Below are 22251 nucleotides of genomic sequence, written 5' to 3'. Positions count from 1 at the left end.
CTTAAGCACTTTTCACTAACTTCTTCTCATCCTTCATCCTCTCCTGCAACACTGAAAAAGGCTGCGGTTCAGTGCTGGGTGAGAACAGAGGAGGACTGGATGACATGCAGGAGAGAACAGCTGAGCTACAGAGAAGAGAAGAATCTGGATGGGGGAATTTTCAAAACTGAACAAACTCTACTTGTGCTGGCTTGAATGAGAGCTGAATTAAGCAAGCACTGACTGCTTCCGAGAATCCCACATCCTTGCTGCCAAGGATGACGAGAAGGCAGTGGAAGGAGGGCAGAATTTGTGAAGCACAAACACGAGAGTGAAAGAAGACAGGACAGAGCGACTGAGCCTTGAAGGGGACCCTGGGCTAAGGTCAATCTCCCCATAGGCAGCTGGTTTGCAATCATGGAAAAAGCCGAATACAATCCATCACAATGCAGGCGGCAGGCTCTATGCCTGTTTCTCTTCCCTGCTATCTAGCACACATCCCCATGAAATGTTGCTGAACTTATGTTTGAAGGGCTGCATCTGCTACCATTTCATCTCTTGCAGAATTCTCTTACTTTTTTGTACCCTCCTTTTGCCAGTAGAAAGCAAAGCAGACACAGCAGCTAAATAAACAATGTGTTTATTATGTGGATTATGTGACTACACTGTACAATTGAAAGAATATGCATGAGTGTCACAGGCATAGAGACAACTGAGGAAACAGCTACAGGCACATCCACCCTGCACTACATCAGCATTTGGGAAATGAGGACAGTTCTTAATATATTCCCATATACTAAAAACATCTATGGCTTAAAGATTTCACCTACTGCCTAGATGAAATAAGGCAAATCTTCCTTGGTGTGTGTGTGTGTGTGTGCATGTAAGAAATCAGCAGAATATTGCAACAGGATGCAAGAAGCAAGAAGGAAAAGTTTCTAAGGCTCACTGCCACAGCCAAGTGGGGTGCATTCAGCCACCCCCAACTTTATCTATCTCTCTAAATATGCCTTGGTTAGAGATTTCAAAATGCATCAGAGGTTGAGTTCCTTAGCTTCCAGTGGCCCAGTTTAAGATATTTTTAACATATCTGATTTTCAGAGTGTGGATGCTAGTTTAGAAAATCCCATCTTCACAGGCAATTTTGGTTTGGCCATCAAAAATGCAGGCAGCCTGCATCAATTGTCACTTTTTGAAAGTCCTTCCATGCCAAGGATAAAGACTTCAGGAGATTTCATTGCTCATATCAGTGAAAAAAGTCAGAAACAAAAAAATAAATCCCTCCAGTCCAGAATCCTCACTGGTGATCCACCAAGTGTCATCAACACTAATTGGAAAAGGAAACCAAGTCACTTCCAGGCTATTGAAACACACAGTTTACTTTCCAGTAACAAACCATGGCATGAATATTTTTTAAATAATCTAGAACCACCTTGGGTTTTGAAATTAGTAAGAAGCCCACCAACTCTTATGGGTCCGAGGGGTAAAGGTGTCTCTGACTTACACTGGATTTGAAACTTTTTCAAATTTTCAGTACTGTTTAAAAACAAACAAGGGAGACAAGATGTTTATAATACTTAACACTAACAGAAATGTCTTTATGGTTGTTTAAAGCAATTTTGCTTGCTTGCATTTGTTAATCCTTCCCTAGAGTTTGTAACACAGACAACTTCAACTCTGGGCTGGCGTACATCAGCCACATGGTTAATCTCCCCAGTCTGCTGACATTATTCAAACCAATCCATTTTCCAGCCCAACTTTGTCCTTTCTGGCTGGTCACAAAGGAAAAAGAAGCAGAATACATTAAAGCTAATTTTCATGTACATCAGTTGGTCTTCAGTATGAGAGCAGCTCTTCGGGAGCATTACAACACTACCACAGTTACTTGGAAACTCTAAAGTGAGGCATAACAGCAAATGGTATAAACAAGTTGTGTGGCTTTTAGATATGTATCCTGCAAGCAGCTCAGTCTGCAGAAATGAGTTTGGCAGTAATTGCTTGCAGGACTGGGGTTCTAGCTACCAAGGTGATAAATTCCTTAAAATTTCAAAATTAAATACATAAATAAAGAAATGAAGTGGAAGCTTTTCTAATTACTGCCTTGCTTGAGGGCTTCTGGCAGGCTGCTCCCAAGCTACTTCAGACTGACTGCTGAGCATTAAGCACTTTTCCCCTTCACACAGCACCAGCTCCCAGCAGCATCTTCCTACATGAGCCAGGGCAAGAGACAGGCAGGGCTCAGCTGTGGACCAGCAAAACCTGAGTGGGTGCCTGCAGGCAGGGTGGCCAAGATCTTCAGGCTCTTTAACACCGATTTCCACATGCTCTGAGTGTGGATGGGGCAGCCTCCTACTCTGAAGACAGAGGTGACAAGCACGGTGGAAGTGTGTCAAATCACGATGCAGTGCAGCCTGTGACCTGATGGGCATCTGGAACAAGGAGAACACGTGGGCACAGAGGGGCTTGCCTGTTTTAGACTTGCCATGCAGGGTAAGGGAACCATGTTATAGGCCTTTTAATGACTTCAGAGATGCACCCAGAAGGAAGCCTCTCGCGGTGGCTGCCTCAAGCAGGGCTGGTGGGGTCCTCCAGCTGCGGGCAGAGAAAGGGCAGGATGTTTTGCAAGTGCTCCAGTATGAACAGCCTGTGGGGTACACCAAGTCTGCAGCTGGCACAGGAGATGAAAACAGCAGAAAATGTGATTGCCCTGGCTCTACAGCAGGGTCCTGTACCTCCAAAGGCATGGATAAAGTTAGCTAGGAGAAGTTAGGTCAAGAAGCCACAGAGCAGAGGAGTGGGGAGAGGACAAGGGTCAAGACCACTGTGGGATTGGGGGAAACTGGATCCTTGAGAGTGAGCTATGGGGTGGATCCATGATTGGGGGAAAAAAGTCTGTCTGGAGAAAGCTCTTCTCTTAAGCCTCAAGAATTGGTGAGGCGTGGGGCATGGAAAGAAACCTGCAGCACCTGGGTACTCAGAAGGAACATTATCACACTAGCAAAAGCAAACACTGAATGTTAGGAGATGAAGCAGCTAAGTCACTTGCTTAATTCAGGGCAAGAATGGTCTCAGGGATGAAGCCAGGGCTCAAGACAACAGAGCTGTTTTGTGTGTTCCCTTGCAAAAGGTGGAGCATGAGCTGGGACCTAGGAGAAGAAAAAGGGCTCATGTGGCTAAAGCAGCTGAATGCTCCCAAAGAGAGTTGAGCTGTATAGCCCCTTAAACCAAGGTCAGCTCAAGCAAGGGAACGCTTGTGCAATGCTGAGGTGGAGCAGCATGAGCAGCATGTGGAGCCAGAGGGAGCGGTCCTCTGAACAAAGAACATGCCACAGGATGCTATACATTCGGGGGAAAAAACAGGCCCGTGCCAGCTCTAATTGGCCCCTAAAATGACAAGTTATTCTTTTGTATTTAATCTCTCTGTGCTTTGTTTCCTCATCTTTAAAACATCCCTTCATCTCACAGACGTTTGGGGAAAATTAATTAATTGTTCATCAACTGCTCAGATACAATAGCAATGAGATCGGCAGAAGTTCAAGAGGAAATTAATAATTCTGCCTCTGGAACAGGGCTTGAATAGAGCCTGGTAAATAAGGCAGAAGGGCACACACTGAACAATGAAGAGAAAACAAAATAATGAATAGCTGCTCATTAAGTGAGCAAAGTCCATTCTGTGTACTGAGGGAGGCAGCGATCCTGTGGAGAAACCAGCATGGGATCCTGTAATTAAAGACTGTACAATAATGCATACACCCCAGGGGGCCAAATTAAGGTTGCACAAGGAACCTTAACACTGCTATTTTCTAACTTTTCAGTGTTTGACTTTCAACCTTAACAATGGTCTTTTAATGCAGTTTTTAGGTGTGTAGTGTCATACAGAGGTGTCAGCACCACACTTTCCTTCTCCAGTTCCAGCAGTGGGATGTCTATTCTGATTTATTCTGAGAAGTGTGCACTCACCAGCCACTAGAAAAATAATCAGAGTTGGTGTTCAAGAAAATGCATACCAGCTTTTCGGGGTTGTGGGTTTGTTTCTTTTTTTAAACAAGGTGCATGTAGCCAAACCCAGTATTTTCCTAAGTCAAAGAATAATACATCCAGCATAGCACATACGTACTACAACGCAATGTAAAAATAAAACATATCTTGCAGAGAGCTGGTCAGTATTCTTTAACTAAACCTTTTACCAGTCAGAAAACAAAACAAAACAAAACAAAGATTTTCTCAAGATACTGAACAGTTCTGCAAAAACAAAGAGTGCTTATGGAAATGCTGCAGAAGTCGCTGAAGGTTTTAGTTCTGGATCTGCCAACCCACAGGCAATGCAGCGCTCCCAAGCACTTTGCCTCCAAGGAGCTGCCCCAACATCGCCAGCACAGAGACACTTCCCCCAGCTCCGAGCTGAGCGGCCCAGAAGGGGATGAAACAGCCCAGCCACAGAGTTACAGCTTACTGAATGCTGCTGCTCACACTCTCTCCATCCGTCTCCTGGACTGCTGCTATCTCCAGGCAACTCAGCTTCCAAACAGCAGCTAGCAGGACCCCAACATGCTACCACAACTGCAGCTGCAAATTGCCCTCATCGACACCGAAAAGCTCTGGCTGGAACACTGCTGCTACTGCTGGCAGGTGTTACAGGAAGGCAGGGGGGAGATCACCCCCATGCTGTCCCTTGCAGAAATCAGCAGTGAAATAATCTTGAAATTGTCTCCTCCCTGTCAGAGCCATTGCATGTGTAAAACAGAGAGGGAACAGAGTAATAACCCTTCCTTGTCCACCCTGGCAATCTGCAGCAGCCACCTCCTGACAGCAGAGCATTTAATGACAGGTTTTGATGATCACGAAGGCCACATGAGCATCATCAGTCACAGGCTTAATTCTCTGCTTCTCTCCTTCCACCTGACCAACCTGAAAGCCGTCCAGCCTCAAACTGAGATGCCTGAATGTTGCTTTCCAGAGCAGGAGTCCCAGAAAACAGGTCTGTGTCCTGAGCAGCCTTGGGGAAGGCTCACAAGACAGCAAAGTGTGTCTGGTAAATCCCAGTCCATTGACTCACTGGTCTCATCTGAAAATCAGAGGACTCCACCTGCTGACTCCACAGGTCTGAGCTCAAAAGAGAAAACCCTGCTCTAACAGAGCTGGAGCACAGCAAGCAGCTTAGACTGACGGCCTGCCTCCAGGCCCACCTGGCCCATTACAAGGCAACTCAAAACTGAGATCCAGGTCCCCAGCAGAATTCAAATCCAACTACTAACCAAATTTAGCACCTGTGTTAGCGCACCTATAGCGACATTACTCCTAATAAACCCAAATTCCTAGTAATACTAACACAAAACAAAAAGATGAATCACACCAGTGAAAGTGAATGACTTTTTGGTGAAGGGTTGGGAGTGGGAAAAAATGAAAAGCACAAACCAAAACAGACCTTCATCTAGAATACTGTAATTATTTAAAATGAGGTTTCTTATTTACTCATTTAAATTGTGATTTCATGAAGTGACATCAGTCATTCCGGTTCTCAGCCCCCTCTGTGAATTAAACTGTAGCAAATAGATGTTAAGTGACTTGATGAAACCACTAGTAGAGCCAGGGAAAATAAAGTTGGGGAAAAAACAGTTGAAGTCTCAATTCCTGGCTTGAGAGAGACTCACAGACCATGCTTAGGATGACTTACAGCAGCCAATTCCCCGTTTGAACTTCTGAAAGCTACCACGCCTGGAAGGCGGAAGGTATTTACAAGAGCATTATGGCTGTGTTACATCCTTCAGAAACAAACATGGTTTTTTTGTCTGACCTGTAAATGGTCTCTCAGGATGACTGACATTCTCTCTCAACTCCCAATCTCTAGCAAGCCTTATCCACTGAAAGCTGTGATTTGTAACTAGTTTTTTAGCATGCAATCAATACTGTGGAGAGTAAAAATCAGAAGAATTAGTTCCTCTGCCATTATGCTAAACAGTTCATTATCTTCATTTGCTCAAAAAAAGCAACCTAAGCAAAAAGTCCTACTGATTACTGGAGAACACGTCTGGGGAACACAGCTCCATGCCCTGAGAAAGCTTTGGCCATTAAAAATTGGCCTAAATCAATTGGACTTCTATAGTAAAGACCAGAACCACAAACATACTGAGCATGTGTACCTTCTAGCTGCATGTTCCCATGCAAATCAAGGGAGCTTAGGAGGCTAAAAAGTACCACCACAGGCTCTTCTTGAAGCCTCTTCACAGTGAAATTGTTCACCTTCATCCTGAAAGAGTTCATTGCTAATGCAAATAAAACTGGATTAAAAACTTGCCCAGGAAAGCCCAGTATCTCTGCACGCTTCCTCATACTGATCATGTTGTACCAGCCCCTTCTCTTAAGTTCTTCTTCCTAAGCTAGTTATCCTATTGCCCTGTATTGGTAATGTTATCCTGCTTCTCCTCTTTACAAATCAGTCTGCACAGTAACATTTCAAAGAACATTTTATGAGATTATAAAAATATGGGGCATGTTAGCAAGTGCTAAGATGAATGCAGGTTCAGATATTTAATTATACAGTCAATCATGTCTGCAATTCAGACAGCAGCTCAGATCTCACAACTTAATTACTTTAATTTTAGATGAATAGCTTGTGTTGTCATAAGCAGTTTGACATGCTGGAAAACAGTCAGAAATTATACTAGGAATGGATAGCCTTACTGCTAGAGAGGAAAAAAGTTGGAGCATCCTTGGAAGTATTCAAAACCTGACTGGTCAAGGCTCTGAACAACCTGATCCAACTTTGAAATCAGCCCTGCTTTGAGTTGAGGGCGTTGGGATGGTGAGGGCTTTGGATCAGTGCCCTCCAGAGGTCCTTTCCTCATAAACCATGCTGTGATTCTGGATATAAATAATGAAATAAACCACAAGCAAAGACTGTATCTTTCTCATAGGACTTCATAAGTCATCCCAGTCACCAACAACATTGTGCTGGCTCAACACACGTTATCTCAAACTATCTTGCACAAAGGCAGCATCTTTTTGCTCTAGAAGTGTCATCATTCTATCAGAGGCATCTTGCATGGCTCACTGAAGTTCTTTTTTACCAGACGGGCACAGACATTTCCTGGCTCCTTTGGTCTAAAAGAACCAGATACAAACGCCACAATGTATTTTTCAATAGCTACCAAGAGAAGGTGTTAAATAACCAACTTTTATTCCTTTGACCACCCACATATCTTGGGCAGCTTAAAACGCCTGAATTGGCATTTGCTGTTCTGCTTTTCATTTCAATAATGCAAGAGGAATAGTGTAGGTCCCTATTAAAAATAACAAAGCCAGAGAAATTTGTGGCAAGGTCGTGAACCTGGCAGTTGATTTCACAGTACAGCCAAGGCACAGGATGAAGCAAGAACTGTTAGGAATCATTAAATGCTCTTACCTGTCCTGCAAAAAGCCCACACACGCCAATAATACAGAGAATGTTAAATACAGCCGAGCCTACGATGGTTCCAACACCTACGTCTCCTTTTGTGATAAAAACACCTGAAAAACAAGTTCAAGGCAAGCTGCGTAAATTGGAAAGAACATAAAAAATTGCAGACCTTACACCCCTTTAATGAATCTAAAGGCATGTACCTTTTCTGCCACTTTTTCTCTTATTTAACAGGGCAACTGCAGAGAAAGGAACTAGGGTGAATAAAGGTGGCAGAACTTGCTTTCTGAGGGGACTTTGACAGATTGTCTAATGAAAACCAAATACCTTAGACATGTCTAAGTCACCAACCTCTTGGTCTTGTGATTCAGCATTATGGCAATACACATCACAAAAAACAGTAAGCTCCATGGGAGCAGCTGATTGGACACAAATGTGCAGGAAACTATCTCCCGTGAAACATCCCCTCATAGGTACTCTGCCCTTCCCCATATCCCCATCCCTACCAGCTTCAACAGACAAGAGGCAGCTTGAGCTGGAGCTGGTTCAGAGCTGCCTGGCCACTAGCTACTTGCAAGCTGAATGATACCTCTCAGGATGAGTTATGGAGCTACGTTACAAGCTCCTTTCAGAGCTCTTCTGTCAAATTTGGTTAAAATTGGCCAATGAGGTTAATGGTGAGGGAGATGAACTGACAGACACATGCATCATGGTACTACACAGAATTCTTTCCTTCAGAAGTCAGTCTAAAAATAACACTCCATCTCCTGCTAGCTGTCAGTCTGTTTAAATTCACCACTTGCTTTCAAGGTTCAAACAGTGTTTATCTGGCCAGTGTAGTTTAGATATTTTTCCCCACTTTATCCTTTTCTCCAAAACATGTTACACAGAAGCAGTCATCCACCAAGTGACACTCCATACTTGGTGGATTACACCACTGCAAGATAATGACCTGACTGTTAGGCCTGCTCTAAGCTACTTGAAGGAATCTGGTTTTATTTTCACCCTCCTACTGCACTATCCTTAACTGGAATACAACCCTACATTTCAAGGCACTGCTTGTGTAATCAGACCTCTCTGCAGAGTATGTAGCTTTGTGTGAATTAATTTGTGCTCTGCATCTGATAGCTGTGACTAAAATGGAAATATCTTCTAGAGAAAGTATTTAAGCTGAGAATAATTCTCCTCAGTGATGGAAATCCCACCTTAACCTCCCAATTGCTGCTCTGGTGATCATCTACCAATAGAGATGTGGGTGAGTAAAACTGCAAGAAAACTTTCCCCTTGAGCCAAACAGCAGACATACAGTATAATTTTATAACAGCTGACTCAAGGCCGTTGAAGGACCACACAAGTTTCCCAGGTTTCACACACTTAAGGACTGCTGAATCCCTTGATCACACTTCCCATAAACAGAGAGTTGCTTTAGTAGTGTGATGCTCTGACCAACTGGTTGCTGTGAGAAAGCATTTCAAATCCTCTTCTCCTCCTCACTCTGTCTTTCCCAGAGGAAAGCGGTGTTAGAATAACCAGAGTGGAGGTGATGGCAGAGAATCTGCAGCTGGGGACACAGAGAGTTCACCTGAGTATCAACCGAGGAGGCTGGAGGTGCATCCTTTCACGCTGCATCCTGGAGAAGGTGCAGCAGGTAGCACAGGAGGTGGATAGGAGGGGAGAAGGTTGCACATGCAGAGCTCGGTGCTGTGCATTTTGGCAGTGCTACAGCAAGGTAGATTAAGGGACAGTTATGGTGAACTGCCTACCAGCCCTGACATGACAGGGTCAGACCAAACTATTTCCAAGGCAGACCTACTGTGGGATAATGGCACTTTTCCAGAGCCACTTCATCTAGTGAGGATTCCCCACAATTAGTCCTATGTATGCCCACAAGGGAAGGGCCAGGTATTATAATTAATGTTACAGGCACTTAGCAATCCCATTTCAACTCTGAAAAATACCCAGGGAAACGCAGAGGTTTCAAGAAGCAGCAGCAGATTAGTTACCTATGACAGATGTAAACAACTCAGGAGCAGAGCTTCCCGCTGCCATGAAAGTTGCCCCAGCCACATCTTCGCTAAGATGCAAGCGCTGCAGAAAAACACATCAGAGTCATTGATTACAACACTGAGAGGCTGAAGGAATTAAACTAGAAACGTTAAACTGTCTGCCAAGAGTGGTAAACTACTGATATGTATAAAGTTTTATGTTAATAAAATTTAAGTATAGGGGCAAAAGTCATCATGGGCATTGGCTACTTAAGTTAGCATCCCCCTGTAGAGAAGGCAGGTTGTGGATATGATACCCTTTACAGAGGAGAGAAAGAGCAGTACTCTGGACAACAGGGAGGCAGTTTCACTAGTCATGGCTCTTTGTCTCCTCCATGACCCCAACAATACACACCTTACTTTGTCTACTTTGGCCTGTAAAGGGTAGGGCTGGAGCTCAGGCTCGGTTCACCTTCACCTGCCTTCCTTGGTACCACTTCAGCCTCGGACATTTAATCTTAGCCCCTTTCACTTGGATCACCATTGAAGACACTTACCTACTACAGCCTTCCCCTAGCAGTGCTCAGGGACTATCTAAAATAGGGGTTTCTGGAAGGGAAAGGACCCACTACTCCATGAAAACTTCATTGGCATATGCCATTTCCAAAGATTTACTTGGTTAATTACTTCCTTTATGTTTTCTGCATTCCCACTGCTCCATCTGCACAAGTAACTGTTCAGAAACACGACAAGGCTGTTAAAGACCACATGCCTTGCTGGCACCTTCCACGGTTTAATGAGTAGCTAAAAAAAGCCACCCCCCACCATACAGCCATAAACTGCTGAGCTGTTACTACACAAAGCTGGCTTGCTCGCAGACATGCGAGTCAGTGGCTGCCATTGTACAAGCAAGGGGAAGACAGCTGAGGGTGGTGGGGATGTTTCCCCAGCAGAACTGGCTGTTTGAAGCAGCACACCCAGCCTGGTAGGATGGAAAAAGCCTTCCTCTCCCCTCTTCCTCTGTAGTGGTGCAGGGTTTCTCTACAACTTTACTGTTACCAAAGTACATTTGCACAGAGACAAGACTGCAGAAATCCTCCCAACAACCTTCTCTGAATTGAAGATCCCACAAAGGATATTCTAGGCTCATAAGAGAAGGTAACTCTATCCGCTGATCGTACACACATAAAAAATTTTGTACATGTGTTACAGGGACAAAGTGAAAAGAAAAAGTTGTGCCCTCATCAGGAATGCTTTTTAAGCATTAGACAACAGCATCACTGCACCGTTATAAAAGCTTGTGGAACCTGATTAAACACAGCTTTATGGAAAATTATTTTAAATAGGATTAAAACTATTGTAGAAGGTCATAGGACCAGAAGTAGATCCCCAAAGGCCAGCTTCTTCTGCAGGATTCTCTATGGAAATATAGAGACAGTCATACTACAATACTTGGTCTGCAACGCAATGGTGTCTTTTGAAAGAGGAGACCTTCAGCCAAGGAAACCAGCTGTGCTGGCTTTTGATGGGGATGGTTTAATTTAAAGCTATAGTAGGTTCCCTTTAGGACAGTTCCTAGATAATTTATTGCAATGCATATGATGGTTTAGTTAATACAACAGAGCAGAAAATACAGCATACTATGTAGGAGGCAAAAATGCATTCTCTGGTATTTGCAGACAAATGTTTGCAATTGACATATGACATTAGTTGCGCCATGTAAACACTCTAACACCAGTAACAGAGAGTAGCTGGGAAAATGCAAGTACAAGCTGTTTTAGAAAACAAATTAAAATCAGGGCTTTATTGTAAGTACATCTGAACTAAGACAGAATGTGAATGTCTACCATGACAAGTGTTCTGGAACAAATTCTCATCTCAACACACACATTTGGGAGCACAAATGCCTTGTTGGTCTAACTCAATAACCGCTTTCCAAACTAGATGACTCTAAGCCAGAAAAAGGGCATTTATTTTAGAGTTAGTGCATCTAAACTGTGAGCAACTGTATAATAACTACTGGCTGATCTCCAAGACAAAAAAAGCTTTCAGGCAGGAGGTCTGAAGTCTTTTGTGCTGGATATGACAGTAGGTGGTAGTCAGATTACTGATGAACTTAGGTCAGGAGCAAGTCATTCCCATTTATGGTTGTTTGCATGCGAAGCGCAATAAATGTACTGCCATACCCACTACAACCTCTTAGATGCAAGTTCCTGTCAAGGGACTCTCTCCCTGCTCCCTCTCTCTCGTGATTCTTTCTGTGAGTTAACAAGTGACACACCCTTGAAAACACCCCAGGTCTTGTCTCATCAGGTGATGGAGGAGGACTCCTCACAAGGCAGCCCTGGGTCTCCAAGTCAATCTACTCGTTTCACGGGGTCTTTATATGAGGAAAGTATTGGCTGGTATGAGCACTTGCTGTCACCAAGCAGTGACAAAAACTTCCCTTTCCTAGAAAAATAGTCAAGAGTGGATTGCAGTGCCTAGAAAAATAGTCAAGAGTGGATACCAAAAGCTGCAGAGGCCTTTGTGAAGTGACTCAAGCCTTTTTCCCTGCATTCTTAAGTGTTAACATCAAGGACAAACCACGAAAAGCTGGATGTTTTGAAGACAAGCCATTCTGGACTGAGAAAATCAAAAGTAGTTGGATCGGGAAACAGGAATGGGTATTTCTTTTGCTATCATGTAATTACAAAATGGCTTAATTATGCATAAAATAAATAAAAGGACTTGAATGCTCCCAAAGGCCACCTATAGGATTAGAAAAAACTTTTTGAGAGAATCAAGCAGTAGCAACAAGAATAGTAAAAATCTGATCCATTTATATGACACATTTTGATTATCTCTAATGACACAGTATCTTTCTTCTGGACAGTAACTTCTCAAGTATGCTAGATCTAATGTTCTATTGCCAAGTTTTCTCTTTCACACACAGCTGAATAAAACTTATTGTCATCTTTTTTTATTGGTGGTGTTGGGTAACACAATGGCTCAGAATCATTAAAGCACATGAGGAGTTGTTATGTACTACTGAGAAGACAAGAACCAAAATGCAAAGATCTAGTCAAGTGAAAGTGGCCTTCTAGGACCCAGGGGCTTGTAAATACTACGTTAAAATTACACATGTAGGGTGATTGGCTTTTAGACATCAGACGTGTTTGGGTTTGCACAGACACCTACGAATTTGTCAGAACCAATGGCACCATAATTATGAGACTTTTACCTCTATAATCAACCTTCCAGGGCAGACAGAAAGATTTACAGATCCCGCACCTATAGAAAGCTAATGACAGTAAAAGGAGAGTGACTTCTCCAGTCTGTAAGCCTCTTGTTTGTAACTGAGTTCACCACCAGTAAAGTTAGAAACCATGAACACTGTGCATGGTGTTTCCTAACATAATTTGTAAATACAGTATTTCTACTGGCCAGTTTTCTATTGACCAGTGCAGGAAACAGAGGTGTGGAGAAGCGATGGAGCTTGTCTGAGGTCACTCAGAAAGGTCATGGTGGGGCTGTAACAGGAGCTAGCACTCCACAGACCCAGATCAGACCTCTGTGCCATAGGCAAAGACAGGAATCAAATTACACTTGTAGATAGGATGTAACGAGTGTTCAGTCAAGAGAAATAATAATCTTCCTCAACATCCTGGCTCCACCTGCGTCCCTCTGGGTGGCAGGCCTGTCCTCAGGCGTACTGACGGCACCTCAAAATAGAAGCCTGTCCTGGACACTACTTACTCACAGCTCAGGTTTTGCTGATCTACAGTGACCTGAGCCAGCCGCTTAGACCCATGTTTCCCAGCAGGATTCCCTTGCTCAGGAGAAGGAAGGCAGGGAGAGGAGACATTACAGTGGGGGTCTGCTACAGGTCACCCAACCAGTAAGACCAAGCAGATGAGGTCTTCTATAGACAGACAGGAGTAGCCTGATGTTCACAAGCCCTGGTCCTCATGGGGGACTGCAATCACCCCGATATCTGTTGGAGGGACAGCACAGCAGTGCATAGGCAATCCAGGGGGTTCCTGAAATGCCTTGATGATAACTTCCTTCTCCAAGTGACAGAGGAGCCAACGAGGAGAGGTGCTGTGCTGGACCTTGTTCTCAACAACGAGGGGCTGGTGGGGAGTGTGAAGCTCAAGGGCAGCCTTGGCTGCAGTGACCATGAAGTTCAAGATCCTTAGGGCAGCAAGGAGGGTGCACAGCAAGCTCTCTACCCTGGACTTCAGGAGAGCAGACTTTGGGCTCTTCAGGGATCTGCTTGTTAGAGTAGCACGGGATAAAGCCCTGGAGGGAAGAGGAGCCCAAGAAAGCTGGTTCATATTCAAGGATCACCTCCTCCAAGCTCAGGAGCAATGCATCCCGACAAAGAGGAACTAATGTAAGAATGCCTGCACAGATGAACAAGGAGCTCCTGAACAAGCTCAAACATAAAAAGGGAGCCTACAGCGGGTGGAAGCAAGGACAGGTAGCCTGGGAGGGACACAGAGAAACTGTTCAAGCAGCCAAGCATCAGGTTAGGAAGGCCAAAGCCCTGATAGCATGAAATCTGGCCAGGGATGTCAAGGGCAACAAGAAAAGCTTCTCAGTCTTCACTGGCAAAGGCTCCAGCTACACTGCCCAAGACGCAGAAGGCAAAGGCAGTGACTAGGAGAAGGGAGAACTGCCCACTGCTGGAGAAGATCAGGTTCAAGACCATCTAAGGAACCTGAAGGTGCACAAGTCCATGGGACCTGATGAGATGCATCTGCAGGTCCTGAGGGAACTGACAGATGAAGTGTCTAAGCCACTACCCATCATATCTGAGAAGCTGTGGCAGTCTGGCAAAGTTCCCACTGACTGGAAAAGGGGAAACACAGCCATTTTAAAAAAGGTAAATAAAGAGGACCTGGGGAACTACAGGCCAGTCAGTCTCACCTCTGTGCCTGGCAAGATCATGGGGTGGGTTCTCCTGGAAACTCTGCTAGGGGACATGGAAAATAAGGAGGAGATTGGTGACAGCCAGCATGGCTTCACTAAAGGTAAATCATGCCTGACAAATCTGGTGGCCTTCTACAATGGGGTTACAGCATTGGTGGATAAGGGAAGAGCAACAGACATCATCTACCTGGACTCATGCAAAGCCTTTGACACTGTCCCACACAATATCCTTGCCTCTAAATTGGAGAGAAATGGATTTGACGGATGGACCACTCAGGGAATCACAGAATCATCTAGGTTGGAAAAATACGTTGAAGATCACCTAGTCCAACCATTAACCTCACACTGACTGTTCTCAACTCCACCATATCCCTCAGCACTATGTCAACCCGACTCCTAAACACCTCCAGGGATGGGGACTCCACCACTGCCCCAGGCAGCCCATTCCAACACCCAACAACCCCTTCTGGAAAGAAATGCTTCCTAATATCCAGCCTAAATCTTCCCTGTTGCAACTTGAGGCCATTCCCTCTTGTTCTATTGCTTGTTACTTGGTTAAAGAGGCTCATCCCCAGCTCTCTGCAACCTCCTTTCAGGTAGCTGTAGAGGGTGATAAGGTCTCTGCTCAGCCTCCTCTTCTCCAGACTAAACAACCCCAGTTCCCTCATCTGCTCCTCGTAAGACCTGTGCTCCAGACCCTGCACCAGCTTTGTTGCCCTTCTCTGGACACACTCCAGACACAGGAATCGAGGTGCAGCCTCACCAGTGCCGAGTACAGGGATGAGATCCCTTCCCTGTCCCTGATGGCCACGCTATTGCTGACACAAGCCAGGATGCCATTGGCCTTCTTGGCCACACTGCTGGCTCCTGTTCAGCCGGCTGTTAATCAACACCCCCAGGTCCCTCTCTGACTGGCAGCTCTCCAGCCACTCCTCCCCAAGCCTGTAGCGCTGCTGGGGGTTGTTGTGGCCCAAGGGCAGCCCCCGGCATTTGGCCTTATGGAAACTCCTCCAGTTGGCCTCAGCCCATGGCTCCAGCCTGTCCAGGTCTCTCTGCAGAGCCTCCCTACCCTCGAGCAGATCAACACTCCCACCCAACTGGGTGTCGTCTGCAAACTGACTGAGGGTGCGCTCGATCCCCTCGTCTAGATCATCAATAAAGATGTTAAACAGGAGTGGCCTCAAAACCCAGCCCTGGGGGACACCACTCGTGACCGGCCGCCAACTGGATTTAACTCCGTTCACCACAACTCTTTGGGCCCGGCCATCCAGACAGTTTTTTACCCAGCAAAGCGTGTGCCCATCCAAGCCATGAGCAGGCAGTTTTGCCAGGAGAATGCCGTGGGAAACAGTGTCAAAGGCCTTATCCACTTGGTGGATAAGGAATTGGATGGATGGTCAGAAACAGTGGTCAGTGGCTCAATGTCCAATTGGAGAGAGGTGACGAGTGGCATTCCTCAGGGGTTGGTGCTGGGACCAGAACTATTTAACATCTTTGTTGGTGACATGGACAGTGGGATTGAGTGCACCCTCAGCAAGCTTGCTGAAGACACCAAGCTGTGTGGTGTGATTGTCATGCTGGAGGGAAGGGACGCCATTCAGAGGGACCTGGGCAAGCCTGAGTGGTGGTCCCCTGCAAAGCTCATGAAGGCCAAGGGCAAGATCCTGCACATGGGTCAGGGCAATCCTAAGCACAAGTACAGGCTGGGCAAGGAGTGGATTGAGAGCAGCCCTGCAGGGAAGGACTCAGGGGTACTGGATGGAAAACTGACTGTGAGCCAGCAATGTGCACTCAAAGCCCAGAAAGCCAAGCGTGTCCTGGGTGGCATCAAGAGAAGTGTGGTCAGCAAGTTGAGGGAGGTGATTCTCTTCCTCTACTCCACGCTCATGAGACGCCACTTGCAGTATTGAGTCCAGCTCTGGGGCCCCCAGCATGAGAAGGACACAGACCTGCTCAAGCAAATCCAGAGGAGGCCACGAAGATGATCAGGGGCTGGAGCACCTCCCTTCTGAAGACAGGCTGAGGGAGTTGGGGTTGTTCAGCCCAGAGAAAAGAAAGCTCTGGGGAGATCTTACAGCGGCCTTCCAGTACTTAAAGGGGGCTACAGGAAAGATGGGGAAGGACATTTTATCAGGATTGTAGGGACAGGACAAGGTGTAATGGTTTTAAACTGAGAGAGGGTAGATTTAGATTAGATATAAGGAAGAAATTCTTTCCTGTGAGGGTGTTGAGACACTGGCACAGGTTGCCCAGAGAAGCTGTGGCTGCCCCCTCCCTGGCAGTGTTCAAGGCCAGGTTGGACGGGGCTTTGAGCAACCTGGTCAGAGTTGTCCCTGCCCATGGGGATCTTTAAGATCCCTTCTAACCCAAACCATTCTATGACTGTATGAAAAGTATTAATAACTAATTCAGCATGCTTACATTTCCAGCATCTGCCATCCCCACTTCCACATCAACGTCTTGGTCCCCTCCCCCTGAACCTTGCAGTGGCTTTTCCTAGATTCAGTCCTAGAGAGTGCAGCTTTGTAGGAGAGAGGTTCCTGCCTTGTATTCTCAGCCTTCACTTACCTGAATACTTACGCACCAAAACAGTGGGATTTCCTGGGGACTATTTTTTGATGATGCAAAAAAGGCTTCTATGGCAGGGTGCTGAACTACAAATATCAAGTAAGTTTAGAGACAACTTCCATCAGAGCTGTCAGCCCAAATGACTTCTGTTGTCTCCCACACTTCCTCCCAGGGCCAGGCACAGCCTGTGCCCTTATGGGTGGCACTTATTGCCAGGCAGATGGGTGGGTGCTTCCTCCAGCTGAGAGAGATGTCTAACTGGCACGACCAAACTGTGTTTTCTACGTGCAAATATTTCACTGCCTGAGACTGACATTGGAGAGGGCTCACAGTCACTTTGGGCACATGGTCTGTGTTCACCCTGTAGCTGTCTGAGCTGATTTAGGCTAAAATGTACTTGTCTTCAAAATTTCAGTATGTCAACCTTAGCAAAAGACAGACAGAGTCCCTTGCAATTGCTGGAAGCGTTTAAGAGCTTCTTTACAGCTGACCTAGCTGTCCGTACTGCTTTACAACTTATACCAACACAATGCATGGTATGAAACTCATGACTTTGAAGGTAAGATACGAGACCTGTGATTTCTACTGTGGCAAATCACCAGAGGTTTTAATTTATATCAGCTAAGATTAGGGCCTAGTGTTTTTGAAGACGCATCTGGAAAGGCACACAAACACGAGGCAACAGCAACTACCACAGTATGAAGGGCTGCAGCACCTGGAAAGCCATCAGCCTGTGAACTCTTGTAGTGGGCACCGCACAAGCAAAGCTGAAAGGCTCCAAGAAGCAAATGCACTGCACGTCTGCAGCATCCTGAACCTAAACTAAGACTTAATTTCTAACCAAAGTCCAAGCAGCCAAACCCAGCTCTGGTGTGGGTCTGTGCAGGGCAGTCCTGCTCTGGGCAGGCAGCACTCCCTGCCAAGGGGCTGCACCGGGAGCCGGTAAGCCCTGGCATGAACTCACCAGCAGCGTGCAGGTTCTCACTGGCCAGGTAGCGTGAGCAGGAGGCAGGTCAGGCCCAGGTTCCACGGAGACAGGACCACACACAGGGGCAGGATCCAGCTCTCAGGCAGCTGGCTGAGCTTGGCATCTCTCCCTCTCCTGGGTGTTTTTTTTGTTTTGTTTTGGCTTTTTAAATACCAACACATTTAAACCCTCTTGTGCATTTTTTGTTTTCCCAGCCTGATGCTTGGGAGGTTTGTAAGTTCTAAGGTAATGGTATATAAAACTCAGAAACACCCCAAGGATCAATATTCCCATGTAAAAGTCAAGAAATAAAACGTTATCATCATCCAAGTCCCAAGAGAGTTAACTGACGTGCCTGAAGCCAGAACTGAACCAAAGTGCTTTTGCCCACAAGGGCAACGAACAATGTCGGAACTCCCTTGCAGTCTCTGACAGCTGGATCCTACCTGAAGGGCAGAGTTTCTCAGCTGGAGAGGCAGGCGCAAAGCAGCGGTGAGCGGCAGAGCACATGACGAGCTAACAGGCTCTGCTGGGCTTACTACCTGGAAACCCACGCTGCAGCTAGCACCACTGGGGAGCCTGTAGCATGGGGCTGATTTGGGAATCACTGCTCTAGAGAACATGTTTTTCACTATGTTAAAAATTGCCTCCATTTTTAAGAAGTGGCACGATGCATACATAGGAATTGTTATTCAAGAGGCGACTGCTAGCTTGAAGAGGGAGCACCAACCAAATTTACCCACCAGCAGACTCCCAGCCCATCTCCTGCGAGTGAGAACATGAAGCTGAGCCAATGCACACATGCAGTGTTGAGCAACTAAACAAGAAGCATGGAGAATGCTCTAAGTCAAGTAAATATACTATCATCACATTCTGAGGCTCTCAAGGAGAACTGCTGCTAAAGCAGTATACAAGCTTAAGTAACATCTTCTAATACTTACTTCGCAAATCTTTTCCAATGAAGGGACAAAGAAATCATCACAGACAATTGCCAAGGCATAAAACATATACACGGCCTGCAAAAGAAAAGAGAAAATATTGAGTCTGGAGATTGTCAAGCAGAAGTGAACTGCAGTGTCCCAACTCATCTTAGGTTTGTTTTAGTATGTACTTTTAAAAAAAATAAAATGCTCTTGCAAGAAGAATTCATGAGGCTGTGTGGGATTTAACAGAAAGATCATGAAGTATTTATCCAGAAGTTCTTACAAGCTATCAAAAGCTGCCAACATTTTATCATCACCATAAAGACTACTTTTTTTTAAAATAAATTCTCTGGGTATTGCTAAGCCCCACTTAAATATTTCTGCCTTCCTATTTTCCCCCTGTTGCACAACACAAGGCTTTTTATCATTACATTCTGTGAAAATCTAAACCCTAGAGGAGTAATTTTTGCAATACTAGTGTTTTGAAAAGGGGGAAAGGAGGTTGTTTTCTGTGACTGAAGTGCTCTGCCATGTCATCTGCTGTCCCAGTGATAACTCTTGTTAAACTCCACATAGGAACAACTTCCAAATGACTGAAACCCAAGGGGGAACATGAGTCTTGAAAGGACACCTAGCGAATCAACTGTTCAATTTCATGCAAGCAGCATTTCATCTGTATTTCTGCATTATTAAAGAGAAAGCCATTTCTGTATTATTAAACAGAACATGCTAGGGCCTAATCTCTGCCCCGACACGCACAGCATGGCTTACATCCATGCAGCTAAGCTCTTGTCCTCCCTAAGGAGGGTGATCTGCTCCATATTGCCCAGAAGGAAGGATCTCTACCCTCTCCTTCAACTCACATCTTGGCACTGCATAGGAAAATGTTTGTTGGCATAGGGGAAAACCCTGTGAAAAGCGTGCCAGCTACCTAACAGAGCACACCATCACAGCCCGGCTTGTGCCTGTGTCCCAGCCCACTGTAGTTTACCGGCATAGACATATCCGAGGCCACCCTTACACAAACTTAGACCTGTGGTAAAGGAACACAGCCAGAAGAACAGAGGAATCAGGCCATCACGGAAACAAGGTAGCCCTGCCCACGCTACCCAGAGGGCACGCTGCTGAGAGGAGAGCTGCCCCTGGAGTGTTGCAGCCAAGTGTTAAAGCCAAGCGTCCTGAGCGGTAGGGGAAGTGAAGAGAGGACAACTGCAACCTCTGAAGACCTGCAAGACAGGCCAGCGCTCATCCCTCGCAGCACTCTTCGGTGTCAGGTATGCAGCGTATCTATTACAGCTGGCATTCCCATAGGAACTAGAAAACAATCTGTCTACACATGCTACCAAAAACCTGCCACAGAGTCCATGTTATCATCCTGGATCTTGATCCCAGCAGATTACAGTATCGGCAAAGGTTTGTATATTGCTATGTATTGTGAAAGCACGCACACACAAGAGAGATCCTTAAATTTTGGGCATGTAGACAGAGAGGCGAGGCTCAGGGCATAAACCTGGAACAAACTTCACTGCAGCAGCTGTGCACAAACCAGCTATGGCCAAAAATAGGGGATGTGAAAGGCTGCACAGGGTGAAGCTGGAGAGATGAACACCTGAGCTCTCCCTCTCCAATTCCCACTCTGGGAGTTTGCTGGCCACCTCTGGCAGAGGTGGGACCCTGGAAGGGGTCTGTGCTCAGGGCAGCAGGCTCACTGCTCCTGCGCACTGAAGGAAATTACATCCCCCCACATCGCTGTGTGGCATGAGGTTACCACAGACAAAGATGGAAGTGCTGCTCTGGAGCAGCACAGACTGTTAACCACAAGAGCAATCTGGGCATCGCGGCCAGGTCTGGTGGTCACAGCACAGCCAGAGAGCTGGCTCACAGCATCACAGTCCTGCAGCAGCATCTGTATCCTGTCCTGCCATGAGTTTACACCCCTTGTCTGACCTGATCATGCAAATCCATCTCACACTAGAAATGTGCATCTCCATAATATTTTGCGAGGTTTCCAATGCATGTGGTTGTTGGGTTCTATTTCTTTTTATTTCTTTTTTAAAGATAGAGCTTCTCACCTGTGGAGCTACCAGTACCGTGTCTGAAAGCAAACAGCCCAAAAAAAGAAGTAATTTTGGCATCTGGTCAAATAAAGCAAGTGAGCATGCATCAATCCCTTTCCTTTTCACAGTATCACTCAAAGGCATTACAACATCGTCTTTCCACTCCCAAAGTGAGACAAAATTACTTTGAAGTTCAAAGATGGGTCCATCTTTTTTGTAATACCTGCCATGTACCACTAGAGAATTATTTTTACAAGTTGTGCAGCTCTAGTGAATAACTAGAGCTGAGAGAAGTGGCCAATATTTGCAGAAAAACAGTATCTTAATCCTATCAAAGCACGGAGTTATTATCACATCACCAACAAATCCTTCTGTTTTGCTTGTCTTTGAAGTTTACTGTTGAATCTTGGGTGATGGGAGGAGACCAGAGTATTTCTTTCTGGAGGCAGAGCAGCAATAAAAATGGCTTCCATGTTTTTGTTCTTGTTTTAGTTTTCCAGGAACAGGTTTAAATCCCCCAACTCCTCCAAAAACGCAGATTCTAAGTTGCTAGAATTTAATTACAACTTTGCTGCAAGAAGCTGGTAATTTCTGTGAAAAATTCAGCCATGAAAACTTTTCAAGCTCAAAAATAATTCAAGTATTTTTTTTTCAGGATTAGAGATGGGAATTTCATCATAATGGACAATTCTGACACCATCTTAAAGATTTCAATGCTAGACTGTCACTTAGGACAGCTTCTGTGCTCCTCTGTCAATACTCATAAAAATGAATAAATGTAACTTAGACTTTATCAAACTCTTACACTGCAAATTGGCCCAGAAGACCATGAATGTAAGCAAAATTACAGGTCTACAACTCTGTTGGATGCAGCAGAGACCTTGACCTTGTAGAGGGAGCACTAGCTGCTGACATGATACCAACAGACAACTGCATGAACAGAGATAAAGAAAACAAATGGCTCACAGACATTGTATATCATAGGACGAAGGATCAGGAACAGCCCCAGAGAGTTACGTGGCCAAATCCCATTGAAATACAACAGATAGTGGGTGCCCAACTTCAGCCTGGATTTTTTCATCTGCTAATCATATTAATCTGCAGTGGGTTATGCCATCATTTTCCCTTCCCAAATACACAGTAATGCCTTTCAAGAACACTAATCTGTACATCATCATCCCTATAAATTGAGCACATCCTCTATATTTGACATAATCTACAGACACAGAATGCAGGGCATCATATTGCTTGGGCTTCCTGCAATCTGCTGTTGTTGTGGTAGCCAAGTTCTCCCGAAGGGGGGCAAGGCAATGGGGACGGAGAGAAGACAACAAGCCAAAAAAGCATACACTCAGAAGCCAAACCAGGTCATTTTCAGCAGCTGTCTCCACACGTGGCGCACACACACAGTCTTTGCCTCCTATTTTTTCAGATCATACAAAATTATTGTATTGTATGC

At 45.4% G+C, this 22251-nt stretch overlaps 1 protein-coding gene across 3 annotated transcripts in view; it reads right to left on the bottom strand.

Moving 5' to 3' along the window:
• Positions 1 to 22251, bottom strand: part of LOC141956371 (sodium/potassium/calcium exchanger 3-like) — a 285876-nt gene that overhangs the window by 154394 nt on the left and 109231 nt on the right. For all 3 annotated transcript variants that reach the window (XM_074896962.1, XM_074897054.1, XM_074897505.1), the window contains exons 4-6: positions 18754 to 18828; positions 9379 to 9463; positions 7382 to 7485 (exon numbers count right to left, since the gene is read on the bottom strand). In XM_074896962.1, coding sequence (XP_074753063.1) covers positions 7382 to 7485; positions 9379 to 9463; positions 18754 to 18828 — 264 coding nt within the window. The remainder of the gene's footprint in view (positions 1 to 7381; positions 7486 to 9378; positions 9464 to 18753; positions 18829 to 22251) is intronic.

This window comes from Athene noctua, chromosome 1 (genome assembly GCF_965140245.1).
Source record: "Athene noctua chromosome 1, bAthNoc1.hap1.1, whole genome shotgun sequence".
In the NCBI taxonomy this organism is placed as follows: domain Eukaryota; kingdom Metazoa; phylum Chordata; class Aves; order Strigiformes; family Strigidae; genus Athene; species Athene noctua.
This window is presented reverse-complemented; position numbering and strand designations above follow the sequence as displayed.